Here is a 26947-nt window from a genome sequence, read left to right on the forward strand (position 1 = left end):
TTGTCCTACTCCTGTCCTTCTTTCCTTGTCTCCTTCCACAAATGTAAGAAGACATCTCAGGCTGAAGGATCTCTCTTCCTTCTCCTTTCTTACTTGTATTAGTTACCTATCACCCTGTAGCCATTACCTTCAAAAGATATTAACTTAAAACAAAATACATATTTATTATTTCATAGTTTTTGTAGGTCAGGAATTTGAGAGCAGATTACCTGGTCCGGAATCTCTCATGATGTTGCTGTCAAGAGGTCAGCCACAGCACAGTCATCTGATGGCTTGACTTGACCCTGGAGGGTGTATTTCCAAAATGACTCAGTTGGCTACTGGCAAGAGGTCTCAGTTCTTCACTACAAGGACCATTCCTTAGGGTCCCTTGAGTGTCCTTGTGACATGACAGCTGACTTTAGCCCTACACAAGTGCTCCAAGAGAAGGCAGAGCCACTGTTAAAGACAAGCCAACAGGTCCAAAATGGAGTCACTTATGCTAAGCCCCATGCCACCAAACTGAAACTTACAGTTTCGTCCTCTCCCAGAAACGGAATCTTAAACCAATCAATTAGGAATCACCAGGTCAGCACTGGTGAGGTAACCTGCCTGATAGACCCTTGCCATTCCCTGAAGGAAAGTGACTGTGCCACAACGGATCCATTATTTTGCTAGTATAACTTTCTTGTCCCACTCCCTTCTACTGATAAAAGTCTTCCATTTTGTATAGCTCATTGGAGCTCTTTTCTATCTGCTATGTAGGTTGCTGCCTGATTCATGAATCATGGACTAAAGCCAATAATATCTTTAATTTTTTTTTAAGTTTATTTATTATCTTTGAGAGAGAGTGAGAGAGAGAGAGCACAAGCAGGGGAGGGGTAGAGAGAGAGGGAGACACAGGATCCGAAGCAGGCTCCAGGCTCAGAGCTGTCAGCACAGAGCCTGATGTGGGGCTCGAACTCATGAACTGCGAGATCATGTCCTGAGCCCAAGTCGGACACTTAACCAATTGAGCCACCCAGGCGTCCCGCTAATAGCATCTTTAAAATTTACTCAGTTGAATTTCTTTTTAACACGTCTTGTATTGTCTAACCTTAAATTCACATCATGTCATTGCAGAAATAGGTCAACTCTATTCATTTTGGGAAGGACTTCCCAGGTGTGAGAACGCCAAGAAGTAAGAATCATTGGGGGCCACCTTGGAGGCTGTCACGCTCCTCCTATATATCTCTTGCACATCTAATCTTGTGCATGAGTCTTGGTAACTCCTTCTTAGTAAACATGAACTGACACACCTGCTTGGTGGACAGAGCTAGGAAATACACACACACACATACACACATACACACAGAGTCACATATTCATTTATAGCTATTTATTTCTATATCTATCCACATATACTGAAAACCATAAATTCATATCGATACATCCAATATCGATACATTCCAATAAAGAATCACAGCGTCTGTTCTAGTGTTTTCTTTTTCTGTATTTGTAACTGCTTTGTACGTGTTGAGATACCTGGACATGTAGATTTACCTATTTTATCAAATATGGGAAGTTTTTGACTCATTCCTTCAAATATTCTTTTTTTTAATGTTTACTCATGTTTTTGAGAGAGAGAGGGAGAGAGAGAGACAGAGATAGAGAGCGTGAGTTGGGCAGGGCCAGGGAGAGAAGGAGACACAGAATCTGAAGCAGGCTCCAGGCTCTGAGCTGTTAGTACACAGCCCAATGCAGGGCTCGAATCCACGAACTGTGAGATCATGACCTGAGCCGAAGCTGGACACTTAACCGACTGAGCCACCCAGGTGCCTCCTTCTTCAAATATTCTTTATGTCCCTTTCTCTTTGTTACTGGAAACCCTGATTGCTACCTTCTACATTGCTACTGCACCATGGAGAGAAGGGCAGACGAGTAAATTAAAACACAACAAACCTCTTCTACCATGTTTCAGTGCTCATTCTCTCTCTTTTTTTAATGTTTATTATTTTGAGAGAGAAAGAGAGAGAAAAAAAATGTGAGCGGGGGAGGGGCAGAGAGAGAGGGAGACACAGAATCTGAAACGGGCTCCAGGCTCTGAGCTGTCAGCACAGAGCCCGATGTGGGGCTTGAACTCATGAACTGCGAGATCATGACCTGAGCTGAAATCGGACGCTTAACCAACTGAGCCACCCAGGCGCCCAGTGCTCATTCTCTTAAAAAAACCAAAAAACAAAAAACCAAAAAACCCCTTTATTTATTTATTTGTTTGTTTAAATGTTTATTTATTTATCTTGAGACAGAAAGAGAGAGTGCAAGCAGGGGAGGGGCAGAGAGAGAGGGAGAATCTCAAGCAGGCTCCGCACTGTCAGTGCACAGCCTGACACAGGGCTCTATTTCACGAACCGTGAGATCATGTCCTAAGCCAAAATCAAGAGTCAGATGCTTAACTGACTGAGCCACCCAGGTGCCCCTCAGTGCTCATTCTCTTGACTAAGCATTTGCTTGGTTGCTGTAAACCTTTCACTGTCTTGTAGAGCTCTGATAAAGTTGACTCTGAGAGTTTTTGCCAGTGTTTTTTTTTTTTTTTTTTTCAGTATTTATGGGAAGAGACAGGCCCCTGGATTTCCCCACTCCATCACTTTCATTGACATTGACATCGATATATCTGCCTTCTATTTGTGACTCCGTCCTCCAACAGAAAGCCAGCTTCTATTATTCTTAAGGTATTTACTTTTTGATTAATCCCTCTGTATGTAACCAATATTCCGCTCCCTCTATCATCCCTTTCCCTGCATGGACCCCTCCTCTTTTTTCCGTCTACATCCGAGTCCCTGCGACAGAGTGTCCTCTGCTGTAGGCGTCCTTTAATTCTGCTGGGGCTAACCTGAGTACTTTAGTGCACAGTGTTTTCATTTATTGATCATTAAAAAGTTTTATTAGGTTTTACTGGGGGGTTATACGGCCACTGATGAAATAAGAAACAAATATTATTAGGAACAAAGTATACTTCTTTTCAAATTATAACTATATTTAGGCATCTCATGCAATACTCTTATTCTGTAGCTAGGAATGACTATTAAATCCCATTCAAAGATGGAAAAATAGAGGTAAGGTACTCTTATGGTATCCCCCAAATTTATGGTGAGCAGCTGCAGTCACACCCTGTCCGATGTTAGGAAACCTTGCAACACGTCCTTTGTCACTTCCCTCTTCCATTTCCAGCAGCAACTCTTCTACATCTTTATCACATTTCTGAAGCCCACGCTGTATTCTTTCTTACTTCACTCTGAATAGATTAACTTTGCTTTTTTAAAAAAATTATTTATTTTTTTATTTTAGAGAGGGGAGAAGGGGAGAGGGGCAGAGGGAGAGAGTGAAAGTCCCAAGCAGCGTGAAGCATGACATGGGGCTTGTTCCCACGACCCTGGGATCACGACCCAAGCCAAAATTGAGTTGGATACTCAACTGACTGAGCCACCCAGGCACACCAAACTTTGCTTTTTGAATACAGTGGTCTCCCCTTACCCATGGGGTACACATTCCAATCCCCCTGAGGGTGCCTGAAACCATGTTTCTTCCTAAACATAAAAGCTTAACTTATAAATTAGGTGCAGTAAGAGATCAACAACAGTAACTAATAATAGAACAGGGGTGCCTGCCTGGCTCTGTGGGGCATACGATCTCGATCTCAGGGTCATGAGTTCAAGCCCCGTGTTGGGCACAGAGCTTACTTAAAAAAATGGAACAATTATAACAATATAGTGTAATAAAAGTTCTGTGAATGTGGTCTCCGTCTCCCCAAATATCGTATTGTACTATACTCACCCTTCTGCTTGTGATGACGAGATGCTAAAATGCTCCCATGATGAGATGAGATGAAGTGAGGTGAGTAACATTGTACCATAACATTAGACTACTAGTCTTGATCTTCTGATGACAGGGACTGTGGTTGGCTGTGGGTAACTGAAACCAGGGAAAGTGAAACTTTAGATAAGGGGGGACTACTGTATTAAGCAAATAAAGGCCATCAAATGTAAACTCTTTCAAATATTTGTCTCTGTTATCCCATTGCCCCCAAACCTATAGTTACAAGGGGCAGATTCGGGTTTTGTGGTACCTGAGCACATGCAACTGGAAAAGGAGGAATTAAAAAAAAAAAAGAACTCAAAAAAATTTATCCTGGAAAATTTTATAAAAACATATGACTATGTTATATCATGGTCATGGTCCCTCCCAGAGCCTCTGGAAGCAGCCTGTGAAAGTAGGGGTGGAAAAAGGGAGTTGGAACTTCAGCAGCTTTTGATAGGTCTCCTCCTTCTCTTGCATCCGGAAGTGGTGGTTCTCCTCCTCCCCCTGTCCAAGGCCAATTCATCCTGTATCCTCCCTCTCTCTTCTTCCCTTCTAAACAATTCCATCACACAGAACATACTGTTCTCTAACTTGTTCTTCAATTAACAGTATATCAAGGCTACACTTCCAAATCGATACATCTAAATCTACACAATTCTTTTTAACAGCTGTATAGTATTCCACAGTAAGGATAGACCATTGTTTCAACTATTCCCTATTGAATGCATTCAGGTTTTTTTTTTATTAGATTGAACCATATAAAACTACCATATTTGTAGGCTTGTTTGTTTTGTTCATTTTATATTACAATGTTTTACTAAATATCTATGTCTCTATAAATTTTGTTCCTGTGGATAAATTCTAAGAGGTGGGATTCTATTTTAAAAGAGGTGGATATTGGGGGGAGGCACCTGAGTGGCCCAGTCAGTTAAGTGCCGGACTCTTGATTTTGGCTCAGGTCATGATCTCACAGTTTTGTGAGTTTGGGCCTTACTGAGAACACTGCTACAGGTGCAGAGCCTGCTTGGGATTCTCCCTCTCTGTCCCTCCACTACTCGTGTGTTTTATCTTTCTCTCTCACATGCAAAATAAAAAAAAAAAATTTTTTTAAAAAGGTGTGTATAACGGGCTACCTGGTTGGCTCAGTGGGTTAAGCATCGACTTTATTTTGGCACAGGTCATGATCTCATGGTCCTGAGATACAGTCCTGGCATCAGGCTCCTTGCTTGGTGTAAAGCCTGCTTAAGATTCTCTCTTCCTCTCTCTCTCTCTGCCCCTCCCCCATGTACACCCCTCCCCTCCCTAATAAAAAAATAAAATAAAAGTTGTGTATATTTTACTCCTAGATTGCTTTCCTAAAATGTTGGCATAATGTATGCTCCCATCAATGACCTTTTTGGAAATTGTAAGTCACGGCAGCCTTGTTTCAGTGCTTCTCAGAGCAGAATGTCTCCACCATACCCTGTATTCGCCATTATTGACCGCACCTTCTCTCACCGCAACTCTTCAACCAGTTTTCTACCTTCCTCCTTTCGGTTTATGTCTCTAGCTTCTCTTTTTCTATTCATTCCTAGATACTTGTATTCCACATGGATCTGCTCTGGCTCACTTTTCTAGCCACAACGAGTGCTCTCTTCTCCCCTTAGGTAAGTTTATGGCTTCAGCTGTAACCTCTACCCTCAGCCCACCAGTGAGGTGGCCCCAAGTTCACTTCACCTGAACTATGAAAATGCCCTCCCTTCCTGCAGATGTCTTACTGTCATCCTCCAGAAAATTGTGGTAATAACTATTTACTATTCTAAAGCACATTCCTGGATTGTGTGGTGTATAAGTTCCACAATCATCACTGAATAGCTATATTTTCCGCTCCTCTCCTGAGTCCAAACTTCTACATCAAAACTGTGTACTGTATATCTCCAGCTAGAAGTTTTACAGGTAGGGCCAATACAAAAGACCCATTGTTGAACTTATCATCACCTCTTCTGAAATCCTCCTTAGGCATTTCTTTTCTTAGTAAACGAGACTCTCATTCACTTGGGTGCATAACTTAGAAACCTGGAAATTCACCCTAGACTTCTTCTCTCTCTCTCTTTCTCTCTCTCCCTCCCTCCCTCTCTCTCTCTCTCTCTCTCTCTCTCTCAATTCACATCGGATAGGTTCCCAAGCCCTGCGGTTTCTACCCCATATTCCTCAAATCCATGATCTCTTCAATCCCCTGGGTTATTGGCCTGACCATCTCTTTCAGGGGCTAAAAATAACTTCCTCCTTGGTCTTCCTACTTTTTGCCTTGCCTCCCTTCTATTATGCACACTGCAGTCAGAGATATTATTTAACACGTAAATCAATTCTCTACCATGAGAAAAATGCTTCAAACTCCACACTGTCAACAGGCTAAAATCTAAATGACTAAGCATGACTTAAAAATCAATTTATTTATCCAATATCTACTTAATGGCCTGCCTCATTTTCTGACATTCTCTAAAAGCACCCTATGCTTCAGCTATATGGATCTACTTTCAAATCTCCAACATGCCAAGCTCTCTAATAATTCAGTGCCTTTGCACCTGCTACCCTTCTGCTTGGAATTCCTTGTCAGTCTTGTTGGCCTGACAGACTCCGACTTAAATTTCAGGCTTAAGCTCTCAGGTTATTTTCCTTTTTTTAAATGGTGCAGGCAGACAAACACTCAAGTTCCTTATTGATATTCTGCACACCTACACCATAGCAATTTTAACATTTAAATTATTTGTTTTATCAATTAGTGTTTCTAAACACAGTTGTAAGCTTTTGGAGGGTAGGAGCCATGATTAGTCTCATTTTTGCATCCCCAACACATAACACAGTGACCTGCATCGAATATTTAATAGGCATTTGAATGAATGTAAAAATAAATTAGTTAAGTAGTAAGAATGATGTCCAGGCTAGGGCTTAACCTTAAGCTACATAGATTTTTCACTTAAGTACCTCTTAAAAAATTGGAAAAACAGAAGAATATATTAACGGAAATTTAAGAAATAAAAAGTAAAAAAAATCTCATATTACTTTACCATCCTAATGCCTGTTTTAATGCAGTTACTATTTACTTTTGGTCTTTTTTTCTAATATGTGGTAAATAAGGAAGTATATTTATACTATATGCTTGTTTTTATATTTATATTTTACATGGTTGTAATGAAGACATACGTGCACTTTCACGTTTTTAAGTTTAACTAACTGTAAACATTTTCCAGCACTGTTGTGTAGTCATCTGAACCATCACTTTTCAACATTGTATGATACTTCCTCTCTACTTAGGATGATGGCTATAGAAACTTAGGTTGTACTCAGTTTCCTATTATAAATAGGAACAGATCCAGGTTTTATGGAACTTGAAATTTATACAATTTTGAGAGACGTTTTCAGTAAAAGAATACAAAAAAGCCTTACTTTCACAAACTTTGTGAATACATTGTTAGGGACCCTCCCGGGGTCTGGAAGGGGCCTGTGAAAGTGAAGCTTAATTGTCACTTAATTTAAGTGAAGGTTAATTTTCATCAGCTTCACAGTTGTCTACCTCCAATTATAAATAATCCTGTGATAAGCATTTTGAGCATGTGATTTTTCCCTCTCTTCTATTATGTTCCAAGGATTCCAAGTTATCATAACACCATAATATGGTCATATTATGACACCTTTCTCACCTTGAGGTTGAGAAAGGAAATGATTATTTATTGAGCACCTATTATATACTGATATATTATTTATCAATATAGTTTAGATATATTTAAAAAAAATTTTAATGTTTATTTATTTTTGGGAGAGAGAGAGAGGGAGGGAGAGAGAATGAGCAGGGGAGAAGCAGAGAGAGGGAGACACAGAATATGAAGCAAGGAAGCTCCAGGCTCTAAGCTGTCAGCACAGAGCCTGACACGGGGCTCCAACCAACGAATCACAAGATCAGGACCTGAGCCAAAGTTGGACGCTTAACCGACTGGGCCACCCAGGCACCCCAATATACTATTTAATTTAATCCTTACTACAAGCCTGAAGGAGGTATCATCCCCATGTTACAGACGAGAAAACTGAGGTGCAGTGGGTTTTGTACATCACGTACATCTTTGACTAGTTACATCTTGTAACTGGTAGGGTTTGGATCCAAAGCTCACGCCTTCTCTTCTCCACTACATTATGGTGTTTCCACAGCCTCACTAGCTTCACAATAATACATTTTCTAGGCTATTGCTGAAAAACCTGGTTCACAGTTACCTGTTTTGAGGAGGCCAGTAGGCCAAATTTGCAGTCTTGACATGGTTCTTGGAAGAAGGTAATTTAAATCAGTGGTGGCTAGACTTTCTTCAGGTGAATTTAGGAGAAAGTGATTTGACTGTTTCTACCCTCTGTCTGCTTACAGACCTGTATCACTTAGTTCAGCACATATTTCTTGGAAGAAGCAGTGTCTGAAGTTGAAAGACCTGGGCTGGGTTTGGGTCCTGCTGTTAACTACTTGAGTGGCCTTGGCGAAGTCATTGAACCCCTCATTTTCCTCCTCGGTGCAATGAGGATAATAAGTAACAAATCCTGCCTCACTCCAGGCTAGTGCCAATACGATAATGTGCGTGCAAACCCTCAGTGAACTCCAATGTCACTGAGGTACAGTAGTGCCCCCTTATCAGAGGTTTTTGCTTGCAGTGGTTCCCCACAGCCAACCACGATGGGAAGCAGATCATTCTTCTTCTGACTGTTGTCAAAAGTCAATAGTAGCCTAAGGCTACGTCCCAATGCCTGCATCATTTCACTTCACTTCATCTCTCCTGCAGACATTTTATCATTTCACATCATCACATGAAGAGTGAGTACAGGAAAGATAGTTTGAGAGACAGGCCATAGTCACAAAACTTTTACTACAGTATATTGCTGTAATCGATCTATTTTATGGTTAGTTATTGTTGTTAATCTCTTCGTGTGCCTAATTGATAAGTTAAACTTTAACTCAGGTACATATGCATAGGTAAAACCGGTATATGTAGGGCTGGGTGCTATCCATGGTTTCAGGCACCCGCAGGAGGTCTTGCAGTTAAGGAGAAATTTTTGTATAAGTAACATGGTGGAAGTTCCTCCACTTGCTCGCCCGTCTGCTTCCAGGTAAGGGCCTGTGACAGCCGTACAGAATTCGCCTGATGGCTCCATTATGGTTACCTCTGGCTGGAGTTGCCTCCTCAGCTGAAGTTGCCACTTCTTTTACGGGGTGGATGTCTGGGCTGTTCCACCGGGAAGCATCAAAAGCAGCAGAGGCTGTGCAAAACCAGGCTGAGATTCTGGTGAATCTTTTTCTCCTCAAGCTGCGAGCTGATCAAAAAAATGGCAAAGATTTATCTATAAATGCAACTCGTAAAATCCCAAGCGCAGTCCTTACCAATTGTCCCTTTGCTCTGTCTTAGGTGCTGACGCATTTATCCTGGAATTTTACCTGGCCGATTAGAAATCTTTAGTCCTTGTGGGACCTAATTCTGGGGATGGTCTGTAATTCTGGAAAGCCACGAGAAAATAAAAATCTCTGTTCTGAGTTGGCGTTTGGACATCCTCCCCGTATCACGTTTAAAGCTGGTGTAAGCAGCATTAATCTTTATTTTCCTTGACAGAGAAAAGCGTAAACCCATTTCCAAGCCCCAAGATTGAACTCGTCACCCTGTGCCGGGCCCCGCGCGGCTCCCCGCGCACGGCCTGAAGCTCCGCAGCCGGCCCGCCGCCTCCCGCGTCCCCAGCCCAGGTGTCAGGCAGCCGGTGCCCGGACCTCCACCTGGCTCGGCCGGCGGCGACCGCACAAAGAGCGGAGCAGGCGGCGGCCCGGCCGAGCCGCAGAAAGTAGTCCCGACCACGCCGGGCCGATGTTGTTCGACGTCGCTTCACGCCCTCCGCGGGGAGGGCCGCAGCGGCCGACCCAGGAAAGAATCCCATAGGAATGCGCCGGCGGGAGGCCTTTTCCCTCCAGCTCGCCACTGCTCGCCTGGCAGATCTCCCGGGGTCTCCAAGCAGAAGCCGTGCGCGCGGCCCCCCACCTTCTTCCGCAGCTGCTCGGGAGGCGGCGCCGAGGGAGGGGCTCGCCCGCGCGCAGGGAGACCTTCGCGGCGACCCGTGGCGGCGGCGGGACCGCGGTATCCCTGCGCCGCTGCGTGAGAGGAAGAGGCTGAATGAGGAACTGCGCGGGGGAAGCGGGGCGCCGGGGGAGGAGGCGGCGGGATGGAAGCAGACGCTGGCGTCGCGCGAGCCCCCGGCAGAGCGGCGCGGTAGAGAGGACGGCGGCGGCGGCGCGCGCGGAGCCTTGACGTGCCCCTTTCTTTCTTCTCTCTCTGGAAAGCTGGGAAGCATGAGCGTGCAGACCTGCCGCTGCGGCGGCCGCCCCGGCTCCTCGCCTCCCCCTTTTCTGGCCGCCCCTCGCCGGTGAGAGAAGAGAACGCGAGAAGGGAAGATGGGGGCCGTCCTGAGGAGCCTCCTGGCCTGCAGTTTCTGTGCGCTCCTGAGAGGTGGGAAAGGGGGGGGGGAGCGGGAAAGTTGGTGGGATTTGGGGGGGAGGTGGCCTTGTTTTGTGTGTGTCTGGGGGGAGGGGGAGGGAGGGAGAAGGGGAAGAGGAGCCAGGAGAGGCCTGGTCGTGGGGAAGGAGAGAGAAAGGGGCCCGGGAGAAGGGGCTGTGCGCTCCGCCTGGCCACAATGCAGACCCCTTCCTGGGGTTCCGGACCTTCCCTGGACACCGAGGAGCCTCATCTGGGCTGCTTGTGTAGGTGAACCCCTGGAGCTCCATTCTATCGCAGTGACTGAGGGTCTGCGTGTCCCTTTCTGCCGGGAGTCATCCGGGAGAAGGGTCTTTGTATGGATTTTGGCTTTTAAAATGTTGGAGCCGAAGATGCTTTAACGTTGGTCTTCTCTCTGGAAGCCCCCACCTTTTCTGTGTCTCTTACGTGAACTTTTAGAGCCTTCTTACTATTTTTCCAGGCCTTGTTACTACTAATAATTGGCTTCCGTTGGGGATCTAATGATCCTGGGTGAGAGCACAGTTGGAAAGTGACTCCGAGGTTATAGGTCGAGCGTTTCAGCACTGGGAATCTTCTGAGCTTCAGCCCATAATAAAATAGAAGCGTTGCCCTTGTAACCCCTGGTATTCAGGACTTGCCCCTATTTTCGGAGCCTGCAAGTGTACAGTTGGCACTGAATAGGAAAGTCATCCTTGTGTGAAGAGGAGCCTGTCCTGGGACCTAAGTTATCGTTTGCTGCGCTCCCCTGGGGGACTGCTTGGCACTTTGGTAAAAAACGTGGGCTATTCTAGGTATTTTGCTCCGAGAATCGCATAAATTCGACGGCCCTGTGGTTTTTTGAATTGCCCTGTAAAGCTGTCACATACGCCGTGACTTTTATTTTGTGACAGTTCACTAAGGTTTTTGATTGGCCCGCAAGATTTCAACAGCTCTTCTCAAACTTATCCGTGTGGAAGTGGTGATGAGTCTTGCTATTGAGCATTTACCAGCAGAGGAATTTACGTGTGGATCGATGCAGTGGCTGTGGCTTTGGTTTTGTTAAAATTCTCACGTGTTCATGGCAAATTCTTTTCAGGTATAAGACCTCTTGAGTCCATGGAGATTTTTAGCTCTTCATTTAACAAACTAAACTTTTGTTAAGCCTCCATAACTTGCTGAAGTTTACAGGGCACGATGGTAACTCATGATCTTGTGCAAATGAACCCAAGATGCCTTCTGTGTGTGTATATTTGTGTTGGATGAATGTGATTGACTTTTTTTCTTTTTTTTTTTTTGAGTAGGAGGAATTTTTTTTTTCTGTAGTTACTCTTGCAGGATTATTACGTTTGCATGTTATATCTACTTATACTTAATAATTATGAATCACTGTCAGCATATTCCAAACTATTTTCGCATGTCACCCCCAGAAAGACAGTGCTTGCTTAATTGTCTTGGCAGAGAATTTAATACAGTGTTGGGTACTTGAAAGGCTTAATAAGTATACGTTTATTTCATCATTGTATAGTCTTTGTTGAAAGGGGATCTTGCTCTAGTTGTGAGAAACATATTTGACCTAAGAATATGCATATATTTTAAGACAGAAAGTTAGTAGTTAAATATGAGAGTCAGCTGGTTGGTTAAAGTCCTTGGGAAATCTAAGTCCATAACCTGGGGATGCTTCTGGTTGCCTGGCTGTATTTCTTGGAGGGTAAGGGTGTGACATAAATGCCATTTGTTTAACACCAAGTTTGAGTCTAGAGTTGGGTTTGTTCGTTACTGGACTTCAGAGAAATTGTACTTGAAGTATTAATTTGAAGTACGGTGTTATGTAACAAGACCTAAAAGAGTTAATAGTTTAAACTGCCTCATTTCTACCAGCAAATTTCCAAAAGTGGACCTCTCATTTTCAGTGTAGCATAATGATAGTATAAGGTGGTCTTTGAATTTATCAGTGCTTAACTGTGAGTACATATTATTTGAACTAAAAAATAGTCTTTTGATGTGAAAGATTTTCATTCATAATTTAGGTTTTTTTCATTCCTTGATAATGTCATTCTGTGTTATAATAGTGGCATTAGTTGACCTTGGACTCTGAGGAGAAAAATGTGATTAACTTGTCGCGTTAAGATTTTTTCTGTAGAGGAGTTGTTATGAGGAGTTAATATTGGGATGATGGGTTGATGAGAGAGTTCGGGAGACCTTTTGTCCTGTAGCGCTGTTAAGTCAATAGCTGAAAGCCAGGGAATAATGCGGTCATCGTCTGGGCTGCATCCCTAACCCCTATCATCTGAGGACAAAGTGTAATGGAAAGATTTGGGGATTTCAGCACTAAAATCTTGGGTTCAAAGTCTGTGCTTCTCTGTTTAATAACCTTGTGATTCTGGTCTAGTCAGTCAATTTCTCTGGGTCTCAGTTTCTTTACCTGTAAAATGTAAATAGTAATACTGACCTAATTTGCGTGTTTAACAGGCATATTAAGTGAAATGATGAATATCAAGTGATTTGCTAATGTTGTTTTTTGTTATAATTTTTTATTGTGGACATATTCTCAAATGCCAGGAATTTGAGACTTAATTTGTGTAAGATTTACAAATTCTTGTGGCCAGAAGAGATTTTGATCATTCTGGTCTAACTGCTTAATTTGCAAGTGAGGATACTCAGAATCAAACAGATTATGATCTGATTAAGCTCCTATAGCTAATTAACAGTGGAAGGATGGTAGGGATTTATTGGTAGGGATTTATTAATAGTAGGGATTTATTGTTCATTCTTTTAGCAAATATGTATGGGAATACCTACCTACTGTATATCAGGCTCTGATGGTATAGTGGTGAGCAAAATAGCCATGTCCCTGTTCTAATGGACCTCACGATCTCGGTTGCCATCCTTACTGTTCTCTTGGTTCCATCCAGGTACTGATTAGAAAAGATTATATCTCCAATTTTCTAGAGCAAATATATATATATATATATATATATATATTTAAATATGTATTTATTTTTGAGACAGAGGGAGAGCGAGAGCATGAGCAGGGGAGGGGCAGAGAGAGAGACACACACAGAATCTGAAACAGGCTCCAGGCTCCGAGCTGTCAGCACAGAGCCCAATGTGGGGCTTGAACTCACAAACCGTGAGATCATGACCTGAGCTGAAGTCGGACACTTAACCGACTGAGCCACCCAGGTGCCCTTAGAGCAAATATTTTTATAAGATTTTTATAAATTTTGGAATACCATTGTGTGTATAATCTGTAAATACTATGTCCCAACTTATGTTGAGGAGGCTTTGTTGTTTCATAAAAATTTTTTGCTACTTAGTTTTTTAGAAAATATTATTAGTTTTTGTGGGATGGTGGTAAATACTGTACAAACAAGCCACTAGTGTTTTCTATCTTATATTTTGTAGAAGTGGTCCTTGGAAAAGCATTTGCTTTAATATCAAGTGGAACAAAATCTTGAGGAGGTAGAGTGAATTTTGGAGTGGGAATCAGGAGAATTAAGTTCTCATTCTAAGTTTGCCATTAGCTAGCTGTGTCGTGACCTTGGGTAAGTCACTTAATCTCTGTATACCTTATTTTCATTAGGTATACAGAGATGCATAATTCATATTAAAATGTTAAGATCTCTGAGAGAACGTGAAGAGACCAATTTTAATTTTGTTTAACTATTTCCCAAACTTGGGAATATTTTTTCCATAAATTTTTTTAACATCCTGGTGAATCTTCGATCTAAGCAACACACCTGGAGAGGGCTGGACTGGATGACCCTTTGAGCATTAGGTTGATTAACATGATTGATACTTTTTAAAAATTTATTTTGAGAGAGAGAGATTGCACGTGCACATGAGCAGGGGAGGGGCAGAGAGAGAGGGAAAGAGAGAATCCCAAGCAGGCTTTGCACTGCCAGTGCAGAGCCCAGTGTAGGGCTTGAACCCACAAACGGTGAGATCATGACCTGAGCTGAAGTCAAGAGCTGATGCTTAACCGACTGAGCCACCCAAGCACCCCTGATGTGATTGATACTTGATGGTAATTTCATATAGTTAAATGTGATACTTTCATTCCTAGTTACTTGGCTTTAGGTTTGCTTATCTGGCTAAGGAATAATTTGATTGGGTACGAGTAAGATTTCAGCTCTTTGTTATTATGAGGCCTAACAGACTTTTCCCATTGGTTTGGTTTTTCAGCGACTTCTTTGTTTTGCCTTTTTTTTTTTTTTTTTAAAGTTTATTCATTTATTTATTTGGAGAGAGAGAGTGTGCATGCATGAGCAAGGGAGGGGCAGAGAAAGAGACAGAGACAGAGACAGAGAGAGACAGAGAGAGAGAGAGAGAGAGACAATCCCAAGTAGGCTCTGTGCTGTTAGTGCAGAGCCCACTGTGGGGCTTGAATTCATGATCCATGAGATGATGACCTGAGCTGAAGTCTAGAGTTGGACGCTTAACCAACTGAGCCACCCAGGCGCCTCTGTTTTGGTTTAATTGGAGGTTTTTCCATTTGCTGAACTGAAATATTCTTTCCGTATAGTTATACATGCTTTGGCTATCAGAAAGGACTCTTTTTTGAATATCAAATAAGACTCTGTGGAGGGTATATAAATGAAAATGTTTTACGTGAGTTTATAATTTGAACATGTTGGAAAAACAAGTAACACAATAACCTGTTTAGGTCATTGTAGATACTCTTGAAATTTTAATTTCATCATGGAAACTTCATTGCAAGTTATATTTAGAGAAGATTATAAAGAGGGGCAGGAAGATATAGGCTTTGTGGATAAATTAAATTCAGATATTTTACTACTTTATGTAGTCTTGGACAAGTTACTTAGCTTTAGTTTCCTCTCCTGTTAAGTAGAGGTAATATCTTACAAGATTTCTATGAGAACTGATGGGATAATATTTGCAAAGGGAGAGTATGGTGCAGTTAGTAGTAGACTTTGAATAAATGGCTACTAATATTAAGATGGCTAAATTAAAAGAAACATTAATGCTCAGGAAAGACTAGTAAAACATTTAAGTGCCAGGCACTGTTTTAGGGAGCCAATAATTTTAGGCCAGTGGTTTTTGAACTTTTTGACTCTTCTACAACTGAAACAAAAACTCCATGAAATACCTTTATTTCCGATATTGTCTTTTTTTATTAAAAAAAAATTTTTTTTTAATGTTTATTCTTGAGACAGAGACAGAGCATGAACAGGGGAGGGGCAGAGAGAGAGGGAGACACAGAATCTGAAACAGGCTCCAGGCTCTGAGCTGTCAGCACAGAGCCTGACTTGGGGCTTGAACCCATAAACTGTGAGATCATGACCTGAGCCGAAGTTGGACGCTTAACCGACTGAGCCGCCCAGGTGCCCCTGATATTTTCTTTTTTAAGTTTTTATTTATTTTTTAAGTATTCTGTACCCCCAACGTGGGACTCAAACTCTTGACCTTGACATCAAGAGTTGCATGCTCCTCTGTCTGAGCCAGCCAGGCTCCCCACTTCTGATATGTTATGTTTTATTTTATATAACTAAGATGGTCGCTATTAAGTTTACTTTACCTTCTAAAGGATTGAAGCTTTATTTAACACTATTTTAGGTGAGTATTATAGATAAACCAGAGAATAAATAGTGCAGTTGATTGTGATACTTATTTACTTGTTTAAGAGTTTAGTATGGGCAGAATGATTTTATCAAAACATTGTCTAATTGAGAAAAAATTTTAAAAATGTTTATTTCTTTTGAGAGAAAGAGAGGTAGAGCATAGGCAGGGGAGAGGCAGAAGAGAGGGAGAGAGAGAATCCCAAGCAGCCTCCGTGCTGTCTGTGCAGAGCCAGATGTGGGGCTTGAACTCAGAAACCATGAGATCATGATCTGAGCTGAAATCAAGAGTTGGCCGCTTAGCTGACTGAGCTACCCAGGTGCCCTGAGAAAATTTTTTTATTCTATTATTTTGTTATAACAGTTAAAATTATTCAGTTGATGAACTTCTCCCTGCAGGATGGGTAAATGCTATACCAACTTCCAGCATTGCATGTTTCACTCTTCATATGAAAGTTTTTAATGTGTCTTCTGTAAAATGAGCCTTGCATTGTATGTTTTACTCTTTTTTTAAAAGTAGTATATTTTATTTATTTTTGAGAGAAAACGTGTGTGCACACGCACGAGGTGGGGAGGGGCAGAGAGAAAGGGGGACACAGGATCCAAAGTGGACTCTGCACGGATCAGCAGAGAGCCCATCGTAGGGCTCGAACTCATGAACCATGAGATCATGACCTGAGCCCAAGGTAGACGCTTAACTGAGCCACCCAGGTGCCCCCATGTTTTATTCTTCATATGAGAGTTTTTATGTGTTTTCTGTAAAATGAGCCTCACCTTAATGAATAGAACTCTGGTCCATGTGAATAACTTTGAAATTACATAGTCAAATACATAGACTAGGTGACCTAAGACTAGGATATTTGCCCTTGAAATTACTAATTTAAAATTAGAGGAAAACTGTTAATTTGATATTATTAGCACACACTTTGTTTCTCAACTGTTTATTTGTGGCAGTTGACTATCTTCACAAAAAGTTCAAGACATTCAGATGTGCCTGGGCTCTGTTTGTTGAAAATTAGTGGTGCTTTAATGCTGTGATCCTCTTAGCTGTAATGTAACTTGCTAATTTTTGTTTCTGTGATACCTTGCTTGGCAGGGCCAGGAGATTGGGGATACAAAGTGAAATCATATTTTTAGCTGAAAAAATTTATTAGTTAAGTGAATTTTTAAGTTATAAATTGACATTAGGCTTAAAATTATTGATTACATTCTCAGTAAAAATAAAAATGCAGGGCGCCTGGGTGGCTCCGTCAGTTAAGCAGCCGACTTCAGCTCAGGTCATGATCTTATGGTTCATGGGTTCAAGCCCCGAGTTGGCCTCTGTGCTGACAACTCGGAGCCAGGAGCCTGCTTCAGATTCCGTGTCTCCCTCTCTCTCTGCCCCTTCCCCGCTCTTGCTCTGTGTCTCTCTCAAAACTAAATAAACATTAAAAAAAGTTTATAAAAATGCAGAGGTGAATATGATTTGCAGTAGTCATGTTTTTCAAGAAAATAGTCACTCACTTATTGGAAAATGATACCTTTATCAAATTCTATATGTTTGGCCAGGAAGCTGTTTTCTCTGATGGCCTTGGTTAGTCATCCTAGACCATTTATCATCCTAGACGTTATCATTCCTAGACCAAAATCATTGGATATAGGGATAGGAGTCTTTCTCATTATTGGCCAGCTTTTATTGAAAGATGGAATTTAAGTGTATCCATATATCCAATTTAAAGATTCTGTATTTTGCAAGTCTGAGAAAGCTAACATCTGAACTTGATTAATGTGAACTCTTAGCTACAATTTATATGGTCTTTATTTGTAGGTTTCTTGATTTATGCCAGTGAAGACAACAGCTCTTTGTTAGATATAAGCTGTTTCAAGAATAGGTATTTTTCCTTCGGTACTAACCATGTACCAGAGCTTTGCCTGTATTAGGTATTCTCAATTTTACATTTAAAGCGGTATAAAAAGATGTGAATTTTTATGGCATTTATACAGTTTGTTTTGGGGCTTCATTTTGTGTTTTGTCTCAAGTCATTTATTAGATATGGTATAAATTTGTAGGTACTGTAATTTCTTTTAGCACAGATTAGATAGAGAAAACTGAATCAGAAATAAATCAGCATGTTTCTATGTGAGAAACTAATCAGAAATAAATCAGCATGTTTCTACCTGAGAAACTAATCAGAAATAAATCAGCATGTTTGTATATCTGAGACTGAATTTGAAATGTGAATTATGTAATATATTGTCTGGTTTTAGGCTATAACTCTTGCATTGGTAATATAATTAGCAATCTCAAGTAGTTTTTTAACCCCGTTTTTTTTTTTTGTTAAAGATATACTTCACATACCATAAAGTTCTCCATTTTAAAGTGTCCAGTTCAGTGGTTTCTAGTATATTCACAGGATTGTACAGCCATCACCACTGTGTAATCCCAGAACATTTCATCACCTCCAAAAAGAAACTTCATACTCCTTAGTAGTCACTTTCCATTTCCCCTTTCCCCCAGCCTCTGGTAATGAGTAATCTACTTTTCTGAGTCTACAGATTTGCTTATTCTGAACATTTCATATAAAAGGAATCATACAACATGTAGCCTTTTGTGTCTTGGTTTCACTTAGCATAATGTTTTAAAGGTTCATTCACATTTATGGCATGTATCAGTATTTCCTTTTTATGGTTGAATAATCATTGTATGGATACATGAAGTACTTTCGAGTGAGTGTGGTTTTGATCATTGGGATCTTTATTTGGAGAAATTATTTCTGAAATCTCTTTCTGAAGTTATAGACATTAAAAAAAGTCCTAAGTTCCTCTTTTTTCTGCTGGAGAAGCACTGAGTAGTTCACCAGCGTCTCGTTTCTGTGTACTAACTTACACAGAGCCCTGTCTCAGTTAACCTTTTTTTGCCAAATTCATATTAGATTAATAGGATAGAAGGGATATTAGAAATTACCTGGCCCAAATTCTTCATTTCATGAAGGAGAAAGGTGAATGACTAACTTAAGTCTAGATTGCTGGTACTCTGGACGGTAATTTCACATGCATTGCTTTCTGCATGTACTTAATTTTACCTGGGCCTTATTACAGTTTTGAAGATGATACCAGTCATTTAAAACATTTTTTTAATGTTTATAACTGAGAGAGAGAGAGAGTGCAAGCGACGGGGGTGGAGGGGGGGGAGACAGAATCCGAAGCAGGCCCTAGGCTCCGAGCTGTCAGCACAGAGCCTGACGTGGGGCTCGAACTCATGAGCCGTGAGATCATGACCTGAGATGAAGTCGGGTGCTTAACCACCTGAGACACCTAGGCTCCCCTATACCAGTCATTTTTAATAGAGGAAAATAAATATCAGTGTTATTTTAGACTTTGCAATAGGTGGTTTGTCATAATACTGTTAAATAAAAACTAGTCCGGATTTAGGTAAGGAGAGACTATTTGAAAAGATTATTATAACAGGGAGAATGCTCTGACTGAAAGATCTGCAAGTGTCTCAAACACAAAAAACTTTTACAGAGTAGGGTAAGCCGGGCCAGCAGGAGCTTTCAGTGGAGGTGAGTAAAGTGGGTGGGGGTGAGCAGATTGCATGATCAGGATAGTTTAACTGGATTTGTTTCCCCCCTATGGTCAGCAGATGCATGGAATGAGCTGTTAAGAGAGGAAGTCCTGGGGCGCCTGGGTGGCTCAGTCGGTTGAGCGTCCGACTTCAGCTCAGGTCACTTCAGCTCAGTTCTCGTGGTCTGTGAGTTCGAGTCCCGCGTCAGGCTCTGGGCTGATGGCTCAGAGCCTGGAGCCTGCTTCCGATTCTGTGTCTCCCTGTCTCTCTGCCCCTTCCCCGTTCATGCTCTGTCTCTCTCTGTCTCAAAAATAAATAAATGTTAAAAAAAAATAAAAAAAAAAAAGGAGTAAGTCCTGCATCTACTTCCTTAAACTTAGGGCAAGCCAAAGTTTAGGGGCTTGTGGGAAAGGGGAAAAGCCTGACTAAAGTTTGGTCAAGCCAACTCAGTGGATTAAGTAATGAACAGTTGTGAACACTTGGTTAGTCCCCCTGTTCAAAACAGAATTTTTCACTATTAGGGGTATGTTTTAGTCTGCTAAGGCTTACAGGCTTTTTGCTATAACAAAACTAGTGTAGGGGTGCCTGGGTGGCTCAGTTGGTTAAGCGTCCGACTTCAGCTCAGGTCACGATCTCATGGTTCGTGAGTTCGAGCCCCGCGTTGGGCTCTGTGCTGACAGCTCAGAGCCTGGAGCGTGTTTCAGATTCTGTGTCTCCCTCTCTCTCTCTGACCCTCCCCCATTCATGCTCTGTCTCTCTCTGTCTCAAAAAGTAAATAAACATTAAAAAAAAATTTAATAAAAAAAAACAAAAATAGTGTAGTTTGGGTAGCTTATAAACAACAGAAATTTATTTCTCATGGTTCTGGTGGCTTAAAGTCCAAGATCAAGGTTCCAGCATGATCAGTTTTTGGTTGAGGATCTTCTGTGGATTGCAGACGACTTACCTCGCTATCCTCACATGGTGGATAGCAGAGAGAGGAAACAAGCTCTCGACTCTTGAAAGGGTACTAATCCCATTCATGAGGACTCCATCCTCATGACCTTATGTAATCCCAATTAGTCCCCAAAGACCTCATCTCCTAATACCTTCACATAGTGGGGGTAAGGTTTCAACATAAGAGTTTTAGGGAACACAAACATTCAGTCCATAACAGGGTAGAGTAAGAGTAATTGTGAAGTTGATATCATTAGATTTGACCTGATTATTTATGTAGGTATAGGCCTTATAAGTTTGCTTTGCTGAACATTTTTATAAGGAATCTTGGATTGGACTTGGAGGAAAAAATTTAGTATTGAAGTATAATTGCCATGCAATGTTATATTAGCTTCATGTATACAGTACAGTGATTTGACAATTGTGTACATTACTTAGTGCTTATCATGATAAGTGTAGTCATCTCTGTCACCATTTAGTGTTACTACAGTATTATTGGCTATATTCCTTATGCTGTACTTGTCATCTCTGTGACTTATAAGTAGAAGTTTGTACCTCTTAATCCTCTTCATTTTTTGCCCATTCCCCCACCCATCTTCCCTCTGGTAACCACCAGCTTGTTCTCAGTATGTATGTACGAATTTATTTATAAAATGTATTTATTTAAATTAGGTTCCATGCTCAATGTGGGGCTTGAATTCTTGACCCTGAGATCAAGAATCATACACTCTACTGACTGAGCCAGCCAAGCGCCCTTGTTTTTTGTATTTAATAGTTTGCTTTGTTTTTTAGATTCCATATATAAATGAAATCATATGCTATTTGTCTTTGTCTGACTTATTTCACTTAGCATAATACCCTCTAGATCCATCTATGTTGTCACAAATAGCAAGATCTCATTCTTTTCTATGGCAGAGTGATAGTCCTGTGTGTGTGTGTGTGTTTGTGTGTGTGTGTGTACATATACCACATCACCACACTTTCATTCATTCATCTAGTGATGGACACTGGATTGCTTCCATATCTTAGCTATTGTAAATTATTGTAAACATAGGGGTGTGTATATCTTTTCAAATTAATGTTTTTCATTTTCTGTGGATTAATAGCCAGTAGTGGAATTACTGGAGTATATGGCATTCTATTTTTAATTTTTTTTTTTAACGTTTATTTATTTTGGAGACAGAGAGAGACAGAGCATGAACAGGGGAGGGTCAGAGAGAGAGGGAGACACAGAATCTGAAACAGGCTCCAGGCTCTGAGCTGTCAGCACAGAGCCTGACGCGGGGCTTGAACTCACGGACCGCGAGATCATGACCTGAGCCGAAGTCAGCTGGTTAACTGACTGAGCCACCCAGGTGCCCCTCTATTTTTAATTTTTGAGGAACCTCCATACTGTTTTCCACAGTGGTTGCACCAGTTTACATTCCCACAAACTGTGCCTGATATTCCCTTTTCTCCACATCCTTGCCAATGCTTGTTGTTTCTTGTGGTTTTGATTTTAGCCATTCTGACAGGTGTGAAGTGCAATCAGTGATTGCATTTCTCTGATGATTAGTGATGTTGAGCATCATTTCATGTGTCTCTTGTAATGTGTATGCCTTTGGGAAAATGTCTCTGCAGGTCCTCCGCTCATTTTTTTTTTTTTAAGTTTATTTCTTTACTTTTGAGAGAAAGAGCAAGCACGTGGGGGAAGGGGTAGAGAGAGGGAGAGAGAGAGGGAATCTCAAGCAGGCTCCGCATTGCAAGGGTGGAGTCTGATGTGGGGCTTGAATTCAGGAACGTGAGATCATGACCTGAGCTGAAGTTGGACGCTTAACCAACTGAGCCACACAGGCGCCTTTGTCTGCTCATCTTTTAATCAGATTGCTTTTTGTGTGTGTTAAATTGTATAAGTTCAGTATATATTTTAGATATTAATTCCTTACAAGTATCAAATTTTTACAAATTTGCAAGTATCTTCTACTCAGTAGGTGGCCTTTTTTTTTTTGTTAATGGTTACCTTTGCTGTGCAGAACTTTTTATTTTGGGTTTCATTTTTAAAAGCTTCTTGAAGCCAGGAAGCCAACTCAAGAATTCACTATCAGGTTTCACTTGTAGTACCTATAGATGCCGGTGAATTCTTGACATTCTCAAATGTGTCCTAGGGTTCTTGGGCCTGACTGGGAGTGATCTTGCTTACTTCTGCAAAGCTTGGAACTCCAAGCCAAGTACCAGTCCTTTTTTCCTAAGAGGACTGTGAGCACTGGCTTCATGAAGTCAGCCACAGCTCCTTAAATCTGTCTAGTCATATTTGATTAAATGAGCACCACTTTAAAAAATGGCATGCCAGTCAAAGCCTTGGTTGCATAACCAATGTTTCCAACTAGTGGGATAGACTCTTATTGAACTTATGCAAATAACTGTATTGCTGGGAAAATAAGAATACACAATGAAAGTTTTTGAATTATGGAGGAGTCAGACAAGGAGGAAAAATGTTTTATTTCTGTTTACAGAAGCATAGTCTGCTTAAATCATTAATGAGTTATAGATAACTTAAAAGAAAAAAGAAAAGAATTCTTTATATCCAGAAAATGGGACATTAAAGCATCAGCAGTATCTTAAATAAAACTTGTGATAATTCTTCATCAGTTTATTCAGTCCTGTTAATTCTTGTCCTTCTAGATCTTTGGTTAGTAGTCTTATGAACCTATCTGCTTCTCCACTAGCTTTTTAGAAATCCTGATTTAGTCCACTGGTACAGTCTCAAAGTTACTTAAGTGATCAGAAGCCCAAGAGTACCTGGTATAGTCCTTTTTCAACAGTCCTTTGAAGATGAGCACTCTAGCTAGCTTATACCTGATTTGCAAGCACTTTCAGGAAAGCATCAGAATAAAAAAAAAAAACAAACCTGTAGATGACAAAAGACTTAAAATGGTGGTGATTACCTTACTCCTGATTATTTAATTTAATTAACCAATTTATTATTAAGTAATTTCTGTGGTCAATGTGGGGCTTAAACTCATGATCCCAAGATCAAGAGTTGCATTCTCTTCGGACTAAGCCAGCCAGGTGTCCCACTATGGATTATTTTATTTTTAAAGTTTATTTATTTTGAGAGAGAGAGAGTGGGGGAGAGGGAGACAAAAGGGGAGAGGGAGAGGAAGAGGGAGAGGGAGAGAAAGAGAGCATTGTAAGCAGGCTCCACACTGTCGGTGAGGAGCTCGATTTGGGGCTCGAATTCATGAACCATGAGATCATAACCTGAACTGAAGTCTGATGTTTAACTGACTGAGCCACCCAGGTGCTGCCACGACCCCCCCCCCCCCCCCAGTAATTTTAAAAACGAAAGATCTGATGAGAGTTTGTTATAAAACATAATGCAATTGATTAGGAAATTTGGTTTTGTGACATGCAAACCAAAGTCAGGACAATCCAAAAAAGTTTTAGACAAAATATAACCATAATGATTAACCTTATTTTAAAGAAGAGTGGATATTATATCATCTATGTGATGAATGTATATGATCTTTGCAGCGAATAAAACTGTAAAATATATCATAATCCTGGGCCACATGTCCCATCAAACATATAGTTAGAGCACATCAAGAATATATCAAAATTAAGAGGGAATGGGGTGGGAAGGAGGCCAAGAACAACAACAAAGAGAATATACCGAGATTATTAAGTAAAAATTTTAATAAGTCTGGAATAAGTCCTAAACATCTACATAATAAAATTCCTTAAGTAAGTGATGTGAATTCTGACTGAGAAACATGAGCCTATTGTATATGACGAAGTTAACATAAAAATGTGTAACTGAAATGATCACTGATGACACAGTATTGTTGTCTAATATTAGGAAAAGCAGCACCAGGACTCCTGATAAATAGAAACATATCATTAACAGAATATTGATAAATTCCTAGGAATTTCATGTAATTTGTTAAATAATATTTTACTCATATGATTTAATCTAGGGAATGTAAGCATCACTTCTGATTTGCCATGTAATAACATTTTTTTTTAAAGATTTAATTTTTTTAAGTAATCTCTGTACCCATCGTGGGGCTCAAGCCCATAACCCCAAGATCAAGAGTTGCATGCTGTACCAACTGAGCCAGCAAGGCCCCCCACAAATCATAACATTGATCAAATTAACCTAGTTATTTTTAACACCTCTTTTTAGAAGATGAAAGAAGAAATTCTTTGTGAATTCCCAGGGACCCTTTGGGAAATTTTGAAGATAGTCATAGGGGCAAGATACATCATTTAGGACTTGATTTAGTAAAAGCAGAGTGTCAGAGTTGTAGGAGATTTGGAGATTTGAACGTTTGATTAGATAGGATGATGGGTCATTGAGAAGAACTAGTTGGCTACCCATTTAACCAAAGTGTAAAAAATTTTATTTAAAGTAACCATAGGAAGGAACATGATGAAGCATAGCTCTCTCAAAAGTGAGAAGGATTTTTGTTTTGTTTTGTTTTTGTAAATAATCAAGGTATGATAAAGTCAACATCAAGCACAGGAAATTCTAATTTTTTTTTTAACGTTTATTCATTTTTAAGAGACAGAGACAGAGCATGAATGGGGGAGGGCAGAGAGAGGGAGACACAGAATCTGAAGCAGGCTTCAGGCTCTGAGCTGTCAGCACAGAGCCTGATGTGGGGCTCAAACTCATGAACTACGAGATCATGACCTGAGCCAAAGTTGGACCCCCAACCAACTGAGCCACCCAGGCACCCCTCAAGCACAGGAAATTCTGATAAGATACGGGATTTTCACTTTCTAGGGAGATTATTTAGAAGGCAAAGAAAAACCTTTTATAACCTCTTTATTAAGAGCAGACCAGTAACCCGAGAAAATTTTGTCATTTTAATAGACTGAATTTTACTTTTGTGCAAGTAACAATATTTGATACTAAAGCACTTTTTGAAAATCTTACAAATAAACCCATCAGATCCTAGCCAGCTTTGACCACAACAAAAAATTTCTTTTTCATAAACTTTTTGTAACTTTCTGTAACCATTCAGCTTTTGTCTTGCATCTTCTTCTTTCTATTCTGGAATAATTAGTCATTTTACTTTGGGACTATTTTCTTTTTCTTAATAAAAACACATCCTGCACACCTGTATACAAAGTTGTTCTTTTCTGTCACTTTTTCTCCTAGTACAGTTTCATTTATGAAATTATGGGGGCACCTGGGTGACTCAGTTGGTTAAGTGTCTGGCTCTTAATTTTGGCTCAGGTCGTGATCTCATGGTTCGTGAGATCAAGCCCTGTGTTGGGCTCTGAGCTGACAGCTTGGGGCCTGCTTGAGATTCTCTCTCTGTCTCTGTCTGTCCCCTGTGCATGCACGCTCACTCTCTCAAAAATAAATAAACGTTAAAATAAATGTAAGATTATGACTTAATAATTGCTTCTATTTTATGGAGTTGGAGACCTGAACTGCCTGTCACACACCATCATTTTTCAGTAGACTGGCAGAGCTTATGAATATATATATCTTACAACTTTTTTTTTTTTTTTAATTTTTTTTTTTCAACGTTTATTTATTTTTGGGACAGAGAGAGACAGAGCGTGAACGGGCGAGGGGCAGAGAGAGAGGGAGACACAGAATCGGAAACAGGCTCCAGGCTCTGAGCCATCAGCCCAGAGCCCGACGTGGGGCTCGAACTCACGGACTGTGAGATCGTGACCTGGTTGAAGTCGGACGCTTAACCGACTGCGCCACCCAGGCGCCCCTATATCTTACAACTTTTTATAGCCATACACTTCTCAATGTGGCAAAAATGAATATGCTTATAAGTAAACTCAAATATGTATATATAGCTGCTTGGTAACCCTCAAAGTAAGGGGTAAAAAAAATATATAAGCTTGAAATGCTTATGCTGTATTCTATCTTATAGAAATGACCTTGTTATTTAATAAATATTGGTGAATTAGCATAGTTCTTGCAGTTTTTTTAAACATTTTTTTAAATGTTTATTTTTGAGAGAGAGAGAGAGAGAGCACGCGGGCGAGCAGGGTAGGGACAGAGAGAGAGGAAGACACAGAATCTGAAGCAGGCTCCAGGCTCTGACCTGTCAGCACAGAGCCTGATGCAGGGCTCAAACCCACAAACCGTGAGATCATGACCTGAACAGAAGATGGATGCTTAATCCACTGAGCCATCCAGGTGCCCCAGCTTAGTTCTTAACGTGTTAAGAAAATATTTTGGAAACTATCTTCAAGTTGGTTTATTACAAAACATAGTTACTAACTGAAATAATGATTGTCAGAACAACTTGGCTAAATACAAATGTAGATGTAAAGCTAGTTTATTCTGTTAGTAAACCTGTAAAAGTTTAGGAAGAATATATCCAGATAGAATAAAAATGTATGCTTGTCTTAATTTTATGTCAATAACTCAGAAGACATAGCTATTTTTATTATACCAACAATATTGAACTAGTCTCATTTTCCAAAGATTTACTTAAATATGTGTTACTTTGGATTCTTAAAATACGTGGGTTAGTTTCTATGAAAAATACTTTTGAAAGTAGAAGAAGTTTAAGTTCCTTGATTTTTGGAAATCTTAGGAATATTCAATTTATATGAACAAGTATTGA

The 26947-nt window shown here is 40.5% G+C and overlaps 2 protein-coding genes across 6 annotated transcripts in view; one reads left to right on the forward strand and one right to left on the reverse strand.

The window, feature by feature from the left end:
* Positions 1-2559: 2559 nt before the first annotated feature.
* LOC121038413 (uncharacterized) lies at positions 2560-10161 on the reverse strand. The gene is made up of 3 exons (XM_040487872.1): positions 8062-10161; positions 3793-3930; positions 2560-3271 (listed from the first exon to the last, which is right to left on the reverse strand). The coding sequence occupies exon 1, from the start codon at positions 10159-10161 to the stop codon at positions 9412-9414; it is 750 nt and encodes a 249-aa protein (XP_040343806.1). The 3' UTR covers positions 2560-3271; positions 3793-3930; positions 8062-9411.
* The window catches only part of LRP6 (LDL receptor related protein 6), a 190224-nt gene continuing 173405 nt past the window's right edge, over positions 10129-26947 (forward strand). For 4 of the 5 annotated variants that reach the window (XR_005794568.1, XR_005794569.1, XM_040488900.1 and 1 more), the window contains exon 1: positions 10129-10316. Coding sequence is in view for 3 of the 5 variants with exons in the window: in XM_040488900.1 (XP_040344834.1) it covers positions 10262-10316 (55 nt within the window). In the remaining 2 variants the exon portion in view is untranslated. The remainder of the gene's footprint in view (positions 10317-26947) is intronic. The other variant, XM_040488901.1, reaches the window with a different exon arrangement.

Source organism: Herpailurus yagouaroundi, unplaced genomic scaffold (assembly GCF_014898765.1).
Source record: "Herpailurus yagouaroundi ecotype Mexico unplaced genomic scaffold, PumYag 166, whole genome shotgun sequence".
In the NCBI taxonomy this organism is placed as follows: domain Eukaryota; kingdom Metazoa; phylum Chordata; class Mammalia; order Carnivora; family Felidae; genus Herpailurus; species Herpailurus yagouaroundi.